Consider the following 18394-nt stretch of genomic DNA (forward strand, 5'->3'; position numbering starts at 1 on the left):
TTTCCTAACGGCCGGCCTGGACCGGCCGGGAATGAACCGGCCGTTCGGGAGTTGTCCCGCTTTTCCCAATGGCCAGCACGTCCCTGACCTGGACAGCCCTGGTCCTCCTTTGGGGTTGGTTTGAATAAAAGCCTGTGTACTGAATTCTGCGTAGACTTGAGAACCTTTCAGAAGTCATCTCTTAGACTTAAAGTACGGTAGTATTAGTAGTAGTATAGTCAACTTTTTCTAAAATAAAAATAATCTTTCGAAAATATTTTATAAAAAAGATTAACCTTCATATAGTGTTTCTTTTCAAAAATGACCACAAAAAGCGTAAAATAATGATAAAATAATCATTTTGTCCATTGTCAGGCTGACTTTGTTTACATTCCTCTTCTATTCTTTTATATGGATTGATAAGGGATGTAAACAAAGTCGGTCTGACAATGGCCAAAATGATTATTTTATCATTATTTTACGCTTTTTGTGGTCATTTTTGAATAGAAACACACATATATAGCTTTTTCATAAAATATTTTCAAAACATTATTTTTATTTTAGCGTCAGTTTTTCAAGAAAAAGTTGACTATAGCATATTTTAAAAAGACGCAATATTCAAAGATTTACAAAAAATGACAAAATACTTTAAAAAAAATAGCAGATCTACAAGCTCGCAGCGTGGCACTCGGTGCCGCGCTGTGAGCTTGTCGATCTGCTATTTTTCAATAGCTATAAATTATACAATAATTCCATGGGTTTAATGTGTTTGGTTTGAATAAAAGCCTGTGTACTGTATTCTGCGTAGACTTGAGAACCTTTCAGAAGTCCTCTCTCAGACTTACATGTGTAAAGAGATTGGAGTGAAGTCAAGTCACTGTGAATACGGATCAACTGCACATAAAGCCATCTCTAATTGCACTCAGCCTTGATTAGTTTTGCCCTCTTTTCGACGTACAATAAAGAGGCGTCACTTCTCTCCTACTCATCTGCAGCAGTGCTTTGTGCTGTTAGGTGTTTGTTGTTTAGCTGTAGAGGCTTCAGCCTTCATCTTCTGTGGCTTTGAATGAGCCTCTCATCTGAGCCTCTCATCTCATCAAGACATATCCACGAGTTTCCAACGCCCCATAGTGCATTGCGCAGACGTCTGTACCGAGCTTCCGGCGCCGATTTACAAGCTCACAACGGTTGCATCTGCGACACGACGTGAGCTTGTATGTCTGCTGTTAAACCCGGAAGTTTGGTCCCGATGGTCTCCAGTAAACTCACGCGGAAACTTGTGGATATTTCTTCACAATCCCTGTGTGAGAAATTTGTTTGTTTTTACGTTACTATCAAACCCTCCACCGGCAGGCAGGCAGGCAGGCAGGCAGGTAGGCAGTCAGTCAGTCAGTCACTCGCTCGGTCACGTCACGTCACACTTTCATATCTCCGCCACCGTTGCCCCTATCCATGCTAACTTTGCACACACACTCCTTGGCTGCCAAACTACACCCTCATTTCTCACATGCCCCTCTTCTAGTGCCACCATGAGGCCGATTCTTGCAAAACACATTTTTGGACACTGCTCCGACAGATTTTGGCCTAAAATCACGCAAAGCGGTACACAGTATCTCTACAGTCATGTCATCAACATGGATCTGTCCCATTTCCCACAGTCCCTCCTGATTGGCTACCATTGCCTTCTAAAGTTTGTGTATGCGACCTGGCGGTCGCTTAACTCCCGATTAGGGAGTCTTACTGGTGATTTGCAGTTACTTTAGTGTTGAATTGAGTTGTTGAAGTAGAGAGGATTTAGTAGGTTGGACTTTTGTAAAAAAAAAACTAAATTACGAGTTGAAAGAGCTGCTATTCACGTCTGCACTTTTCTGAAGATGCTTCTTACAATAGAGTCCTTACTGATGTTTTAAATGTTTTTTAATGTTTTATGTTTTTAGTTTTCTTTTTTGCTTTATTTTAACCATGTGTACTTTTTCTGTTAACTCTTTGAGTGCCACCCTAGTCACCACTAGAGGGCGCCCAGTGGCCATAGAAAATCCCATAGAGATATGCTGGTATATGCAGAAGCCCTGCAGCCATGACTTGCCTGAACACTTTCCTTTGTGCATGTACAGGAAGAGGATGAAGTTAGCTTGAAGTTAGCTATTGGCTACCAAGCATTTTAGAAGCCTTATTTTCGTCAACTTAGCCATGATTAAACCTTGCACACCTCATGCATGGGAAAAAAACAGAGAAGAATGAGCTCTAAAAAATCCAATGCAATCCTGGATTGCATTGGAGTGGATTTGTGCAGTTTGTTCACAGCTTTCAAACAAAAAAATCCGATTGGAAATCCGTTCAGGCATTCTTGAGATAATCGCCATTATGTTTTACATGTTATGTAAACAAACATGGCTGCCCTGTATGTTAGATGGGGTTGTATGGGGGTGGAACATGCAAAATCGCGATTGAAATCATGTTCACTAGATTTGATGGGGTCCAAAAAAAAAAAAAAAAAAAATCAAAAAAAAAATTTTCAAAAAAAAAAAGATTTTTTTTTTTTTTTTTTTTTTTAAAGCCGAACTAGTTCGGGATCGGCACTCTGCGATACGCTAATAAAGCCGAACTAGTTCGGGATTGGCACTCAATGAGTTAAGCACTTCATTTGTGCCCTGTAAAACGCTTTGAGCTGCATTTCATGTCATGAAAGGTGCGATACAGATAAAGTTTATTATTATTATCTCTCGTCTCTATAGCAGGGGTTTTCAAAGTGGGTGACGGGGCACCCTGGGGTGCCGTGACGGCAGTCCAGGGGTGCCGCGAGATAATTTGATAATATTTGGAATTTATTTGGACACAAAACAGATTTAGTATAATTTTAAACTTGAAGTTTAAAATTACAAAGTTATTTTCAGTCAGTTCTAACCAAAATGGCTGTTATCTCAACGTTTTCCTCGCAACATAATCATTAAAATATCGTCACTGTCGGGCAGAAACCTCGTATCTCCAAGTTTCAAATGTGTACGTCTTTTGGTAAAGCAAAACCCTGCTTCATCATACAAGACTGTCGCACAAAACTAGTGAAAACAGCCGATCTACAAGCACCTGTGCTTGTAGATCTGCTGTTTTCACTAGTTTAGTACATTTTATAGATGATAAATACAAAACAAACGGTTTTGGACATACAAGGTTTCCACCCGACAACAACGATATGCTATACATATAAGGTGCTGGGAGTGAAAATGATAATGAAGGGGTGCCTCGGATTAAAACAATATTCATGGGGTGCCCTGAGACAAAAAGGTTTGGGAACCCCTGTTCTATACATCTTAGCCTTTAACTACAGTAGCATGTTCTCTCCTAGTCTAGCAGCCTGTGATCTTGGATTGGTTTTTAACGTCCCGTGACTCCTGGGTTCTATTAGATTGGGTTGTGTTTGTGTGATTAACATGCTTCTCTCCGTGTTGTTATTTGGGACACAAAGACCTTCTCTCAGACTGCAGAGCTGCCTGAGTCATTAAAGGACCACTTCACCTCTGGGACAACCAGATCTTATTTTATTGTTGTTTGGGACACGATCAACAGATTTTTTTGTGTTCAATCTGTGTTTTTAGATATTTTAGTATTTCAGCATGCTACAAAGCATCATATGATCATAGTATGCTACAAAGCATCATATTATGATCATAGCATGCTACAAAGCATCATATTATGATCATAGCATGCTACAAAGCATCATATTATGATCATAGCATGCTACAAAGCATCATATTATGATCATAGCATGCTACAAAGCATCATATTATGATCATAGCATGCTACAAAGCATCATATTATGATCATAGCATGCTACAAAGCATCATATTATGATCATAGCATGCTACAAAGCATCACACAAAGCATTTACTGTGTGAGGAGATGGTAGTTTGATGTCCATTTACATTGTAGTGCAGGGTTCCCCAATAGGCGGCCCGTGGGCCATTTGCGGCCCGCGGGGGGCTACTGTCTGGCCCCCACCAACCCCAGTAATAAATGGTGGTATAAGAGCAGCAACAACACTATATCGTCGTTGCCGGGTGGAAAACTGTCGCTGGAGTAGTGGGAACGCCACCGTCGCCCCCTGCAATGTTGTTGCGGCTTGGTACCCTAGATATAATTCGGCCCTTGGGGAAAACTAATTGGGGAACCCTGATGTACTGTATGTGTGGAGAGGTGGAAGGGCAGAGTTGCTAGAGGTTTTCTGGTACAGACACAGGAAGTTGCTAAACGTGAAAATGTACCACATGTCATAATGACAGCTGTGGAAGGGGAAGCATCCTCTTGGTGGTTGAACTCATTGAGAAGTGACCTTTTTGTCCTCACGTGAGGACTGCTGATGTGTGGTGGACCGTGCACTTCTCTGTCACTGGAAATGCTTTGCTTAAAGCAGAAATAAGCAGTTTTCTGCTGATATAAGCAGTAATCATGCAATTGCTTATTTTAAAAATGTATTTTAATTTTATTTTATTCAGGTGGCTAACAATGCTTCCTACTGACAGAGCTTCTTACAGATAAAATAATAGTTTTGGAGGCAGACTGCGGCTCCTAGAAGCGCCACAGAGACTAGATTTTTTTAGGGAGCATTGTTAGCCGCCTGGATATAATAAAATAAAAAATAAAAATAAGCAATTGCATGATTCCTGCTTATGTCAGCAGAAAACTGCTTATTTTTGCTTTAAAAGGATTTAGGGATGTTAACAATTAATCCAAAATCGATTAATTGCCAGCTGAAACTTGTTGATGCTCGTTAATGTTATATAAATCAAGGCAATTATTTCATTTTTAGTTTCGGACAAGAATTTTCCATTTGGTCCTAAAAAAACACTGCTCATCAATTGATCATTGAATGAATCGATATTTTGCATCCCTAAACGGGATCCTTTTCATAGACGTTGGATTTGAACCCTCAACCTCTGACCCTCTGGTGGCGTGCAGGGACTTGGCCACCCGTGCGCCGCCTTCAGCTTTCTTTTTTCATTCTTTTTTATTTTATTTTTGAAGCGGTGAAAGCCGCTTCCAAGGAGTGGCTTTGTCTGTCCCGTACATGTTTTTTTGAGGATTCCCATAGATTCTCAAGGAGTGAGAATGTCTGTCCCGTACATGTCCCGTACATGTCCCGTGCATGCAGAATTGAGGATTGGTCAAGCTTCACATGACAATTTGGCCCTCCAGACAAAATCATTCAGAATTCAGAATTCATAACAATATAGAACTAAAGCACATAGAAAGTATAGATCTAGGACACCGAATGTATAGATCTAGAACACAGATTTCATAGCTCTAGAACGCATAGAATAAAAATTCACCGCTTCCCTTCGAACCGAGGTTTGATTTTTATTGCATATTTCAAATTCTCAATGCATGGACTCTTGTTCCATGCTGGAAACACAATCATCCGTAAATCACTTCGGGGCACCGAGTGCTGTAGTGCTGTAGATCTGCTAAATTTGAAAAATATAGTTTTTTTTCTCAAATTCTCAAATCTTTGAATATATCTTTTTAAAAGTGAACATTCATACTGATCATCCTCTGCAGGGACGTGCTGGCTATTGGGGAAAGCGGGACAACTCCAGGCTGGCCATTAGGGAAAAAAAATTAATAACATGTCGGCCTTCGTTCCATTTTGGGGGCTGGGCGGCTAATAAAGTAAATCGTCACTGTCGGGCAGAAACCTCGTATCTCCAAGTTTCAAAATTGTATTTTTTTTTTCACAAAGCAAAGCCCTGCTTCATCATACAAGGCCGTTGCACAAAAGTAGTGAAAACAGCAGATCTACAAGCACACAACGCCTCGCGGTGCGAGGCGTTGTGTGCTTGTAGATCGGCTGTTTTCACTAGTTTAAATGACAAATACAAAACAAACGGTTTTGGACATACAAGGTTTCCACCCGACAACGACGAAATATAACTCATGTAATTGGCCCACTGGCTTGTCACTTGTCATGATCTGAAATCGTAAATCTTTGAGTAGCAGCAGCGCTATAGAGAGATATCTCTCTCTATAGCGCGAAATGAGGGCCTCTACAACTCTTTTTCCCAGGCTGAATCAGGGGCCCAACATGTCCCTGATCCTCTGTATGGCTTTGACCTCTTGCCATCGGGCATAGATACAGAACCTTGACGTGGCACAAGGTACGGTTTAGCAGGAGTTTTGTCCCCTCAGCCATCGCTGCATTAAACAATCTGCTAAACAAGCGCCCCCGTCGCTAAAATGGTTTTTCTGTGAATAGTGGGGACTTGATGATCTGTCTTGTGATGTTTTGTGTTACATGGTTTTGTGTTGTTTTTTGTGTTGAACAGACTTGTGAAGACAAATTGCCCTTCGGGGACAATAAAGATTATTATTAACATTTGTAACTCAAATATGTGCTTCTGGGGGGGGAGGAGGGGGGGGGGGGTGGGAACAACATATTTTGAGATGGGGGGTCCGCGGCCAAACACATGTAATTTTGGGGGGTCCTCGACATGAAAAAGTTTAAGAACCACTGATTTTAGAAGAAGAATTTGGAAGACAAAAGCAACTCTACAAGCTCGCAGCACATCACTCGGTGCCGCGCTGTGAGCTTGTATATCTGCATGTTTTAACCCATTTAGGCCTAGAATTATTGAATGCTTTAACCAGTGAAAAATAGCAGATATACAAGCTCACAGCGCGGCACCGAGTGCCGCGCTGCGAGCTTGTAGATCTGCTATTTTTGAAAAAGTCGTGAAAATGTGTGCAAAAAAGAGGTGATCTAGTCTACTTACCAGCGAGTGAAAATGCCTGGGTTACAATGGAGGTGGACGGGGCTGAAGAGCAGCAGGAATAGGGCTGTCGATTATGACATTTTACATGACGATTAATTGTCACTCAAATAATTGGCGATTAACGATTTAATTGTGTTTTTGTCATTGATAATTACATTTCTGTTTGGCTTTTAGGCTTTGAAGTTGCACATGGCAGATATGACACAACACCTAAATATACAAAGAAATGACTGACATATTTGACAACTTACTACCGTACTTAAAAAAATAACTTTGATAGTGGAAATAGCCGATCTACAAGCTCACAACGTGTCGCGATGCGACGCGTTGTGAGCTTGTAGATCTGCTATTTCCGCTATTTCGGACATTTTTCAACATTCACGATTATGACAAAATAATTGCGATAATGTCAAATAATCACGATTAGACGATTATGTAATAATTGTGACAGCCCTATGCAGGAATATCACCAGACTCAAGTACGCTAAATGGTGACGTCACGTCCGCTTTCCACGCTTACAATGGGAGTCAGGGGGCGTCACAAGGGGTAGGAAAGTTGGACTGAGTTACCAGGGCCCAAGGTGGTGGAGGGGCCTTAATTATTTTATACTTTAACTAATGAAAAATAGCAGATATACAAGCTCACAGCGCGGCACCGAGTGCCGCGCTGCAAGCTTGTAGATCTGCTATTTTTGAAAAGTCGTGGAAAATGTGTGCAAATCTTTGAATATATGTATTTTGTAACTAAAATTTTGCTTCTGGGGGGGTCCCTGGAACTAAATATTTGGAGATGGGGGTCCGTGGCCAAATACATACCATTTTGGGGGTCCTTCACATGAACAGTTTTGATCTCCACTGACATCGAAATATAGTTTTTTCAAAAAAATAAAGCTTAGACAAATTTGAATTATTCATGATTTTTCAAAAAATAGCAGATCTACAAGCTCGCAGCGCGGCACTCGGTGCCGCGCTGTGAGCTTGTATATCTGCTATTTTTCAATAGTCAAAGCACAGGGGCCCCACAGTGAATCCTTGTACCCAGGGCCCAGAATGTGGTGCGACACCCCTGATGGGAGTGGACGTTAAGTGTCAGAACTCTCTCTATCAATGGCTCTGGTTCAGTGATCACCTGCCTGGACAGAGAATAAAAAGCCTCGCCAGTCACTGGGAATGAATAATTTACCAGGGCATCATGTGATGAGAGCCAGCTGTGTGTGTGTGTGTGTGTGTGTGTGTGTGTGTGTGTGTGTGTGTGTGTGTGTGTGTGTGTGTGTGTGTGTGTGTGTGTGTGTGTGTGTGTGTGTGTGTGTGTGTGTGTGTGTGTGTGTGTGTGTGTGTGTGTGTGTGTGTGTGTGTGTGTGTGTGTGTGTGTGTGTGTGTGTGTGTGTGTGTGTGTGTGTGCGCGTGGCTGCGTGCGTGCGTGCGTGCGTACAGTGTGTGCGCGTGTGCGCGTGTGTGTGATTTGCACTGTACTTGAGTTCTTTTTCCATCCACGGATAACTCTCTTCAACAAAAAATAGCAGATCTACAAGCTCACAACGTGCTTGTAGATCGACTATTTTTGCCCCCAGAATAGGGATTCTTCTGGGGTTCAAGACAAGTCGTTAAATATCAAATATAAAGTTATTTTTCTTTGACTCAGGGCACTCGTTTTCATCCACTGCAACCCTCAATTAAGGTCTTTGCACACTGCTGCGTTTTTCGGACCGAATATTGGGGTGAATTTAACTCAGTTACTGCCAAATTAAATATGCCTTCTAATGGCATTATTGCCATAAAATCTCCATAGACTCCCATGTAATTTATAGCGCACAGATCATGCACGCCCATGCACAGATCATGCACCATGTTTGTGCAGGCTGTTCACAGCTTTCAAACAAAAAAAAAAGATTGGAAATCCGTTCAGGCATTCTTGAGATAATAGCCATTATGTTTTACATTATGTAAGCAAAGATGGCTGCCCTGTATGAAAGATGGGGTTGTATGGGGGGTGGAACATGCAAAATCGCGATTGAAATCATGTTTACTAGATTTAATGGGGTAAAAAAAAAAAAAAAAAAAAAATGTTATTTTTCTAAGTAAAAGTCGCCTCGCACCGCAAGGCGTTGTGTGCTTGTAGATCTGCTGTTTTCACTACTTTTGTGCAACGGCCTTGTATGATAAAGCAGGCCTTTTAAAGAATGTACACATTTGAAACTTGGAGATACGAGGTTTCTGCCCGACAGTGACGATTTACTTTGTTGGCCGCCCAGCCCCAAAAAATGGAACGAAGGCCGACATTTTATTTGTATTTTTTTCCTAATGGCCGGCCTGGACCGGCCGGGAATGAACCGGCCGTTCGGGAGTGCATTAGGCTGAAATGATCTCTCAGCTTTGACGTCCTGGAAGTCCGGCCAGGCCGACCCTAAAATGTTAATAGTGCTTCCTTTTTGCTTCCAGGACAGACCAGTCAGCATGTTCAGTGCATGTGCAATGCATTCTGGGACAGCAGTATATTATGTCTACGCAGCACACACGCACACACACACACACACACACACACACACACACACACACACACACACACACACACACACACACGCAAAAAAAAACAAGAGATAGCTCCAATGACTATCAATACCTCTATCCCTGTAGAGTGTCTACATAAGCCCCTTTTCCACTGACATGGCCCAACACCACACCACTCCACACCGCCCACTTGTGCCAGGTTTTCCACTACAAGGACCTGGGTAGAGTGGTGTAAAAGTGGTACTAAACGTGGTACTAAAAAGTATCCACTCCAGAGTAGGTCTGAGCTAGGCCAAACAGGGCCAAACACTTCATAATGACTGATCACTCACTGACTTTTCATATTAGACCACCAGGATATAGTTGTAATACATGATAATAGATTATATTGTGTTATAGCCACTATTATAATCTATTATTGTGTATTATAATTATCATAGTAATATATTAATACTTTAATGTGTATTATATTCACAGTTATAATCCATTATAGTGTATTATAATTTAGGATAGCTGTAATACAAATTTATATTGTATTATAATCACAGTTAACTCATTCTATTTTCAAAAGCCCTGGGTGCCAATGACGTCTTTGACGTCTTTTGTGTTTTTTGTATAGATTTTTTTTTCCTTTTTTTTTTTTTTTTTAAATTAAAAAAAAAATCAAAAAATCGTGGCACAGCTACCTTGGAGCCATTTTCGCATTTGGCACAGAAAAGGGCCAATTTAAAAGGGTCAATTTGTTTCTTACCGATAGGGGTACTGGAACATGTAGATATTTTCTTGTGGTGTAGTGGCATGTAGTGTGGTGCTAAAGCTGCAGTCAAAAAGGGGCTAAAGAAAGATTAGGTTGGGAAGTGTCCTCCTTGAGCAAGACTCTGAACCCCTAACTGCTCCTGGTGAGCAGGTTTGGTGCCTTGCATGGTTTCCTAGGGCAAAATGTGTAGGAGCAGTGTCCAGAAATGTGTTTTAAGAAATCGGCCTGAAGGTGGCGTTAAATGGGACAGATCCACGTTGATGACATGAGTGTAGAAATACTGTGTACCGATTTGTGTGATTTTAAGGCAAAATTTGTAGGAGCTGCGTCCAAAAAATGTGTTTTGCAAGAATCGGCCTCATGGTGGCGCTAGAAGAGGGTCATGTGTGAATTGATTGGGTGGAGGTTGTGGTTTGGCAGGCAAGGAGTGTGTGTGGAAAATGTGGCATGGATTGGGTCCACGGTTGCAGAGACATGAGCAGGGCAAAAGTGTGACGTGTGACAGACAGACAGCTGGTCGAGGTTTTGATAGTAAATGCGACCTGACGGTCACAACTATTACCCACATTGTATAGTAGTATATAAAATGCACTGCTTATAACTCATCTAACCTCATGCTAACCTGTGTCTGTGATAACACAGCCTCTCTGTCAGCATGCAGGGTATTTCAGGAACAGTGCTTGATGGAGAGTGAAGTCTTAATTGGATCCAATGTTCAACTATAGAAGGATCCTGGAGGTTATTCCAGGAATTCACACTCAACGGCTCCTAATGACTCACTGGCCATGATGCCATGGAGTATATTTAGCTTGTGTGTGTGTGTGTGTGTGTGTGTGTGTGTGTGTGTGTGTGTGTGTGTGTGTGTGTGTGTGTGTGTGTGTGTGTGTGTGTGTGTGTGTGTGTGTGTGTGTGTGTGTGTGTGTGTGTGTGTGTGTGTGTGTGTGTGTGTGTGTGTGTGTGTGTGTGTGTGTGTGTGTGTGTCACTGTAGCTAGTGGGCTGTGTGTGTTGGTGCCAGTGGGCACAGTGCCAGTGTGTGACTCACCCTCCTGTCCTGTGTGTTCCAGGTACAAGCGGGTGTTCTCGGTGGGCACCCATGGCATCACCACCTACAACCCCACCACCCTGGAGGTCACCAACCAGGTGAGTGTGGCACCCTAACCCTAACCCTAACCCTACAACCCCACCACCCTGGAGGTCACCAACCAGGTGAGTGTGGCACCCTAACCCTAACCCTAACCCTACAACCCCACCACCCTGGAGGTCACCAACCAGGTGAGTGTGGCACCCTAACCCTAACCCTAACCCTACAACCCCACCACCCTGGAGGTCACCAACCAGGTGAGTGTGGCACCCTAACCCTAACCCTAACCCTACAACCCCACCACCCTGGAGGTCACCAACCAGGTGAGTGTGGCACCCTAACCCTAACCCTAACCCTACAACCCCACCACCCTGGAGGTCACCAACCAGGTGAGTGTGGCACCCTAACCCTAACCCTAACCCTACAACCCCACCACCCTGGAGGTCACCAACCAGGTGAGTGTGGCACCCTAACCCTAACCCTACAACCCCACCACCCTGGAGGTCACCAACCAGGTGAGTGTGGCACCCTAACCCTAACCCTAACCCTACAACCCCACCACCCTGGAGGTCACCAACCAGGTGAGTGTGGCACCCTAACCCTAACCCTAACCCTACAACCCCACCACCCTGGAGGTCACCAACCAGGTGAGTGTGGCACCCTAACCCTAACCCTAACCCTACAACCCCACCACCCTGGAGGTCACCAACCAGGTGAGTGTGGCACCCTAACCCTAACCCTAACCCTACAACCCCACCACCCTGGAGGTCACCAACCAGGTGAGTGTGGCACCCTAACCCTAACCCTACAACCCCACCACCCTGGAGGTCACCAACCAGGTGAGTGTGGCACCCTAACCCTAACCCTAACCCTACAACCCCACCACCCTGGAGGTCACCAACCAGGTGAGTGTGGCACCCTAACCCTAACCCTAACCCTACAACCCCACCACCCTGGAGGTCACCAACCAGGTGAGTGTGGCACCCTAACCCTAACCCTAACCCTACAACCCCACCACCCTGGAGGTCACCAACCAGGTGAGTGTGGCACCCTAACCCTAACCCTAACCCTACAACCCCACCACCCTGGAGGTCACCAACCAGGTGAGTGTGGCACCCTAACCCTAACCCTAACCCTACAACCCCACCACCCTGGAGGTCACCAACCAGGTGAGTGTGGCACCCTAACCCTAACCCTACAACCCCACCACCCTGGAGGTCACCAACCAGGTGAGTGTGGCACCCTAACCCTAACCCTAACCCTACAACCCCACCACCCTGGAGGTCACCAACCAGGTGAGTGTGGCACCCTAACCCTAACCCTAACCCTACAACCCCACCACCCTGGAGGTCACCAACCAGGTGAGTGTGGCACCCTAACCCTAACCCTAACCCTACAACCCCACCACCCTGGAGGTCACCAACCAGGTGAGTGTGGCACCGTGATTCAGTCCTCTGACTGATGTTTACACAGAGTATCAGTGGTCATATAGAGGGTGTATGGATGTGACATCATCATCATACCCGGAAGTTATGCGGGAACACTATAGAGCATCGCAGCGGAAGTGGTTTACTGGTGCCACTTAAAACTCGTCATTCATTTTCCCCATAGACCTTTACAAAAATATTTATAACAATTATGTTAAGCCTAGAACCAAGCTATCCAGGATGGCAGTGAATCATGACCATACAACCTTTGTTTCTATGAAAAGAACATTTTGAAAATCGCTAAACAAACGGTAGTTATTAAATGTAGTATATCAAATAATGTAATATTAAAATATGTTTTCACATAGGATCAAAGGTTTTATGGTATTACAAAGGCAGAAAAAAAGGGTGGGGGGGCATGGGGGCTTAGTCTATTTACAAGTCACGGGTAGCAGCCGCCTGAAGGTGACTTTTCATACCGATTTTGAAGGAGGCTAGGGATTTGCTCTCCTTTAAAGGACAACTCCGCCCTAAATCACTTCTAGGCTCATTTTCCTACTTATATTGTTCCAAAATTACCGTCCATGGGGTCTATTAGGCAGAAATACCCCTGTTGTCCGGTTTCCCCAAAAGAATGCAGCAGCTGTCACAGCATAGAGTGGAGCCTATAAGCCTATCACTTTTACACTATTTATTGTGTTGAAAAGTGATTTTCTTTTTCATGAATGTGTTACTAGATGTCATTACAAACACATCCATGCCTTGGTTGTCTCACACAATCCACCACAATCTCATAAATAATGTTTTGGGATGAGCATTCGGCACAAGTGCCAATCAAAGTGACTGCACTAGCCAATCACAGGGCATCTTTTCCGGGACTTGGAAAAACACATAAAAGCCTAACATCTATTTAGTAGAGTGTGATGGCTTGTGTGGGACAGCGATGACATGGATGTGTTTGTAATGGCAACTAGTACCAGATTCATGAAAAATAAAAACACGTTTGACCACAACAAATAGTGTAAAAGCGATAGGCGTATAGGCTCCACTCTATGCTATGAGAGCTGCTGGGTTCTGCTGGGGAAACTGGACAACAGGGGCATTTCTGCCTAATAGACCCCATGGACAGTCTTTTTGGATCAACATAAGTAGGAAAATGAGCCTAGAAGTGATTTAGGGCGGAGTTGTCCTTTAAGGCTTGTGGAAGGGCGTTCCACATGTTGGTGGTATAGCAGGAGAACGAGTTAGAGCCTTGTTTAGTGTTAAATCTACGTTGAACATGATTAGTGGAGCTGCCTCTGGTGTTGTGATCGTGAACATCCTTGACCTTTAGGAAGTTATTTTGTCAGGTACGTTGGACGGGTGGAAACCTTTTATGTCCAAAACCGTTCGTTTTGTATTTATCATCTATAAAATGTACTAAACTAGTGAAAACAGCAGATCTACAAGCACACAACGCTTGTAGATCGGCTGTTTTCAATAGTTTTGTGCGACAGTTTTGTATGATGAAGCAGGGCTTTGCTTTACCAAAAGACGTACACATTTGAAACTTGGAGATACGAGGTTTCTGCCCGACAGTGACGATATTTTACTGATTATGTTGTGAGGACAACGTTGAGATAATAGCCATTTTGGTAAGAACTGACTGAAAATAACTTTGTACTTCAATTTTAAAATGATACTAAATATTTTTTTAAGTGTCCAAATGAATTCCAAATATTATCAAATGATCTCGCGGCACCCCTGGACTGCCGTCACGGCACCCCAGGGTGCCCCGTCACCCACTTTGAAAAACCCCTGGTGTATCTTATACACCAGGCCCATTGCAAGATGCTGACGATATGTTTTGCAGGGAAATGTAATGTTGTGTCCAGTGGATCCTACATTAGTTCTGATGACATCAAACCCCAACCACCAGCCTCCTTTACAAAGAGCTCTGCTCATGACCTGTTGCCATGCCAACCATTGTAAAGCTGTTTGCAGCGCAGCATCCTTGTGCTAAAATGTGAAATATTCTTTCTATTTTACTCTGAAGAACTGAAGAAGGACGGAGCTGTCAGCTGACAGGGAGACATAATGTTATGGAAGGAACCTCATTTCAATAACAAGACAAACTAATGGAGGTTTTCCCCTTCAGTTTGTAAATCCATTAACTACGGTAGCAACGTGAGAGAACTGACAAGATTATTATTGTGTGAATCTATTATCTGCTCCTTATAGCAGTGGCTTCATCTGCAGTGGATGTAAAATATATATCCAAAAAACAACTGTTTGAAGTACAGTCCTCTTTTATTAAGATATTTATTACTCCACTGAGAATAGTGCCAAAGGTGAAGAGAGAGAAGTTCTGTTTAAATTGTGTTTATCTGAACATGAAAACAGACAGATTTATTCCATCATCATTACATAGTTTCATATTCCATCCTCTCTTTTAGAGTTGTTCCTATACCCATACCTACTCTTACTGTACTATTTACATTATTTAAAATGTATACCGGTAGTTGGATATTAACTTGTATTAATAGAATTTGTATCTATTCCAAAATCAGTGTTTCGCAAACCTTTTCATTTTTTATTTTATCAAGGTCCCCCATAACTCTCAAAGTGTGGGTCGCCCCCAAAATGACTCATTTTCTATTGATTACTCACGCCATGGAGACTTGAGTTCAACAATATTTTTGAGTTTTTGTCGCATTCCTAAGACAATAATTTGATAACAATAATTGTACCCCATTGATTCCGGATGGGGACCCCAGTTTGAGAACCGCTGTCCTAGTTTTTATTTATTTTTTATTTTTTTTAAGATTTGTTTTTGGGCTTTTGTGCCCTTATTGGATCGTACAGTAGACTGACAGGAAATGGGGGGAGAGATGGGGAGAGACATGCGGCAAAGGTCGTCCGGATCGGGAATCGAACCGGCGACGCCGCCAGGCATCAATGCCTATATGTTATGCGCTTAGACCAGTAGGCCACCGTGCGCCCCCCCTAGTTAGTTTTTTAAATGAAACTGGTATCTGTATCCTCCGATGTGCAAGTTGTGGGTATGTGAGTCAGCATCGGTACATTTCTGCTCTCTTTATTCTCTGAAACAGCATTTCGTTCCTTGTGTCCTTGTGGTACCAGTGGCCCTATGGAGACATAGGATATGTGTAACTTAAAGGGATATTTCACTTTCAAAAAAACTTTTTGTCATTTTATCGTCTAATCAGGCTTTTGGGAACACCCAGGACAGTTTTTGAATGTCTTCATTCAGTATTTAGATATTCATTTCCTCCCATTTCTCCCTTCCAGAAACCTTCCTATAGGGTGTGCCAATTGTAGTCCTAGAGCGGTCAAACACCGCTGACACAGGTGCTCTGATTGGAGTAGTTGCGACCGTAGGTCGCATTTACTACCAAAACCTCCACAGGCTGTCCGTGAGTGAGTCAGTCCGTCAGTCACACGTCACACGTCACACTCTTGCCCTGCTCATATCTCCGTAACCGTTGCCCCGATCCATGCCAAATTTTGCACACACACTCCTTACCTGCCAAACTACAACCTCCAAGGACCCCTGGAGCTCCAGGGACCGCCAGGTCCCTGGGGGACCCCCAGATGTAAAAAATGACCAAATGTGCTAAACTGACCAAATGACCACCCCAACGGGGCTGCTCACGGGGAATTCCCGGGGACCACCGACTCCTGGTGCTCCAGAACGGATGCAAAAGTGGTGCCGCCCCCAGTGGAGGACCCCCTACACTGCAGCTCACATAAAATGCCGTAACTCCGGCTAGGAGCGACCGGGACAGCCGGGGCCGGTACCTATTCGTCCGCCTTGGCGGCGCGGAGACCCCACCCCTCATTTCTCACATGGCCCTCTTCTAGCGCCACCATGAGGCCGATTCTTGCAAAACACATTTTTGGACACTGCTCCTAAAATGTTTGCCCTAAAATCACGCAAATCGGTACACAGTATGTCTACACTAATCCCATCAACATGAATCTCTCCCATATAGCGCCACCTCCAGGCCGATTTTTAAAAACACATTTTTGGACACTGCTCCTACAGATTTTGCCCTAAAATCACGAAAATCACTACACAGTATGTCTACACTCATGTCATCAACATGGATCAGGAAGATTTTGGAAAAACAAATTTTTGCCCTATTTGTGGAGATAAGTGACCTACGGTCGCTTATCTCCCGATTAGGGAGTCTTACTGGTAGTATTAGTTCTATGCCAATCAAACAATTGAAACACCTGTGTTTGACCCAAAATATGGCCGCTATGGACTACAATTGCGTCACCGTTGGCACAAACTATACAAACCCATTATAACTTCAAACTCCATTTTAACCACGACAGATTCAAATGAAACACCTGTCCTTTTTTCTGGTGACTCCTGACACCCTCCGAAAACGTGAGCCGGCCGTGTTTTTTTTGCTAACATTTTTCATTGATTTCTATTAAAGGTGATACACCATGCATTTAAAAAGTATTTATGTCATATTGTTTATGTCCCAAAAACGTTTTTCAAAAGGTTTGAGATTAAATTACCACTCCTGAATAGAGAGCCTCTCATTTTTTAATGGCTCTCAGAGCATTTTCAGCTGCAGTACCACCTTTGGCCTGAACTGCGCCACAAATGTTTTTTTTTCTTCAAAAACGGCCGTTGATGACGTCATCGGCGGCAGCAAATCTGGACAGCCTGTTTTGAGAACCCGTGGGATGCTTTTAACCTCCGCCTTCCCAAAACCAGAGAAAGACACAATGGTCAGAAATGGGACTTTGTGAGGATAGAAGGTGCTAGTGGGACCCCAAAAAAAGGTTTTAAAATAGGAAAAGTGACATTTCATGGTGTATCACCTTTAATTGTTTGGGGAAATGAAAAACAAAATATTGAAAAAAAAAAAAACACCAGTGGTCCTATGGGGACATCATGTCATTCTTTCTGTGTCTCCTTGTCCTACCAGTGGCCCTATGGGGACATAGTTTAACTCGTTGTCTTTTGTCTCCTTGTCCTACCAGTGGCCCTATGGGGACATAGTTTAACTCTGTGTCTCCTTGTCCTACCAGTGGCCCTATGGGGACATAGTTTAACTCTTTGTCTCCTTGTCCTACCAGTGGCCCTATGGGGACATAGTTTAACTCTTTGTCTCCTTGTCCTACCAGTGGCCCTATGGGGACATCTGCGGCATCGGCCCGGTGGGCAAAGGTCAGGGCACAGAGTTCAACCTCACATTCCGCAAGGGCAGCGGCAAGAAGTCGGAAACGCTCAAGTTCTCCACGGAACACCGGACAGAGCTGCTCACAGAGGCGCTGGTGAGTAGATGGTTGACCACCACACTGAGGCGCTGGTGAGTAGATGGTTGAGAACCTAGAACAGGCTTCCCACGGTCATGCAATTCCTGGAAATATTTTGAAATTAGAAAAATATTTTTTCCAGTACTGGAAAAGTTTTGGAATTTATCAAGGATCCTGGAAGGCCCTGGAAAAAAATAGCTATGCATTGTCTTTGGTTATTGATTTTGTTAATACCTCTGAAATGACAAATTAAACATTGGCCAAATTGTCAAATATTAGAGGCAGAAATTGTGAAAATAGCAGATCTACATGCTCACAACGCCTCGCAGGGGTCCCTTCAAATATGATTATTTCGGGGGTCACGGCCTGAAAAGGTTGAGAACCACTGGCATACACTACCTTTCTTTGGGCATTGTGCATAGGAGTAAGCGACTTGTCATTGAGCTGAATTATTGTTATATAGTCCTGGAAATCAGGTTAAATATTCTGGAAAGGTTTTGGAAAGGTTTTGGAAATTAATTGGAAAAGATGTGTGGGAACCCTGCTAGAAGAACCTACCACATCCCATAATACCCATACAGTATAGTATTTGTA

The 18394-nt window shown here is 43.4% G+C and overlaps 1 protein-coding gene across 2 annotated transcripts in view; it reads left to right on the forward strand.

Moving 5' to 3' along the window:
• The window catches only part of dnajc13 (DnaJ heat shock protein family (Hsp40) member C13), a 162519-nt gene that overhangs the window by 28496 nt on the left and 115629 nt on the right, over nucleotides 1-18394 (forward strand). For both annotated transcript variants that reach the window (XM_080752196.1, XM_080752197.1), the window contains exons 3-4: nucleotides 11074-11149; nucleotides 17669-17818. In XM_080752196.1, the coding sequence (XP_080608322.1) occupies nucleotides 11074-11149; nucleotides 17669-17818 (226 nt within the window). The remainder of the gene's footprint in view (nucleotides 1-11073; nucleotides 11150-17668; nucleotides 17819-18394) is intronic.

The sequence above is a fragment of the Nannobrachium achirus genome (genome assembly GCF_963921795.1).
Source record: "Nannobrachium achirus genome assembly, chromosome: 21".
Classification (NCBI taxonomy): domain Eukaryota; kingdom Metazoa; phylum Chordata; class Actinopteri; order Myctophiformes; family Myctophidae; genus Nannobrachium; species Nannobrachium achirus.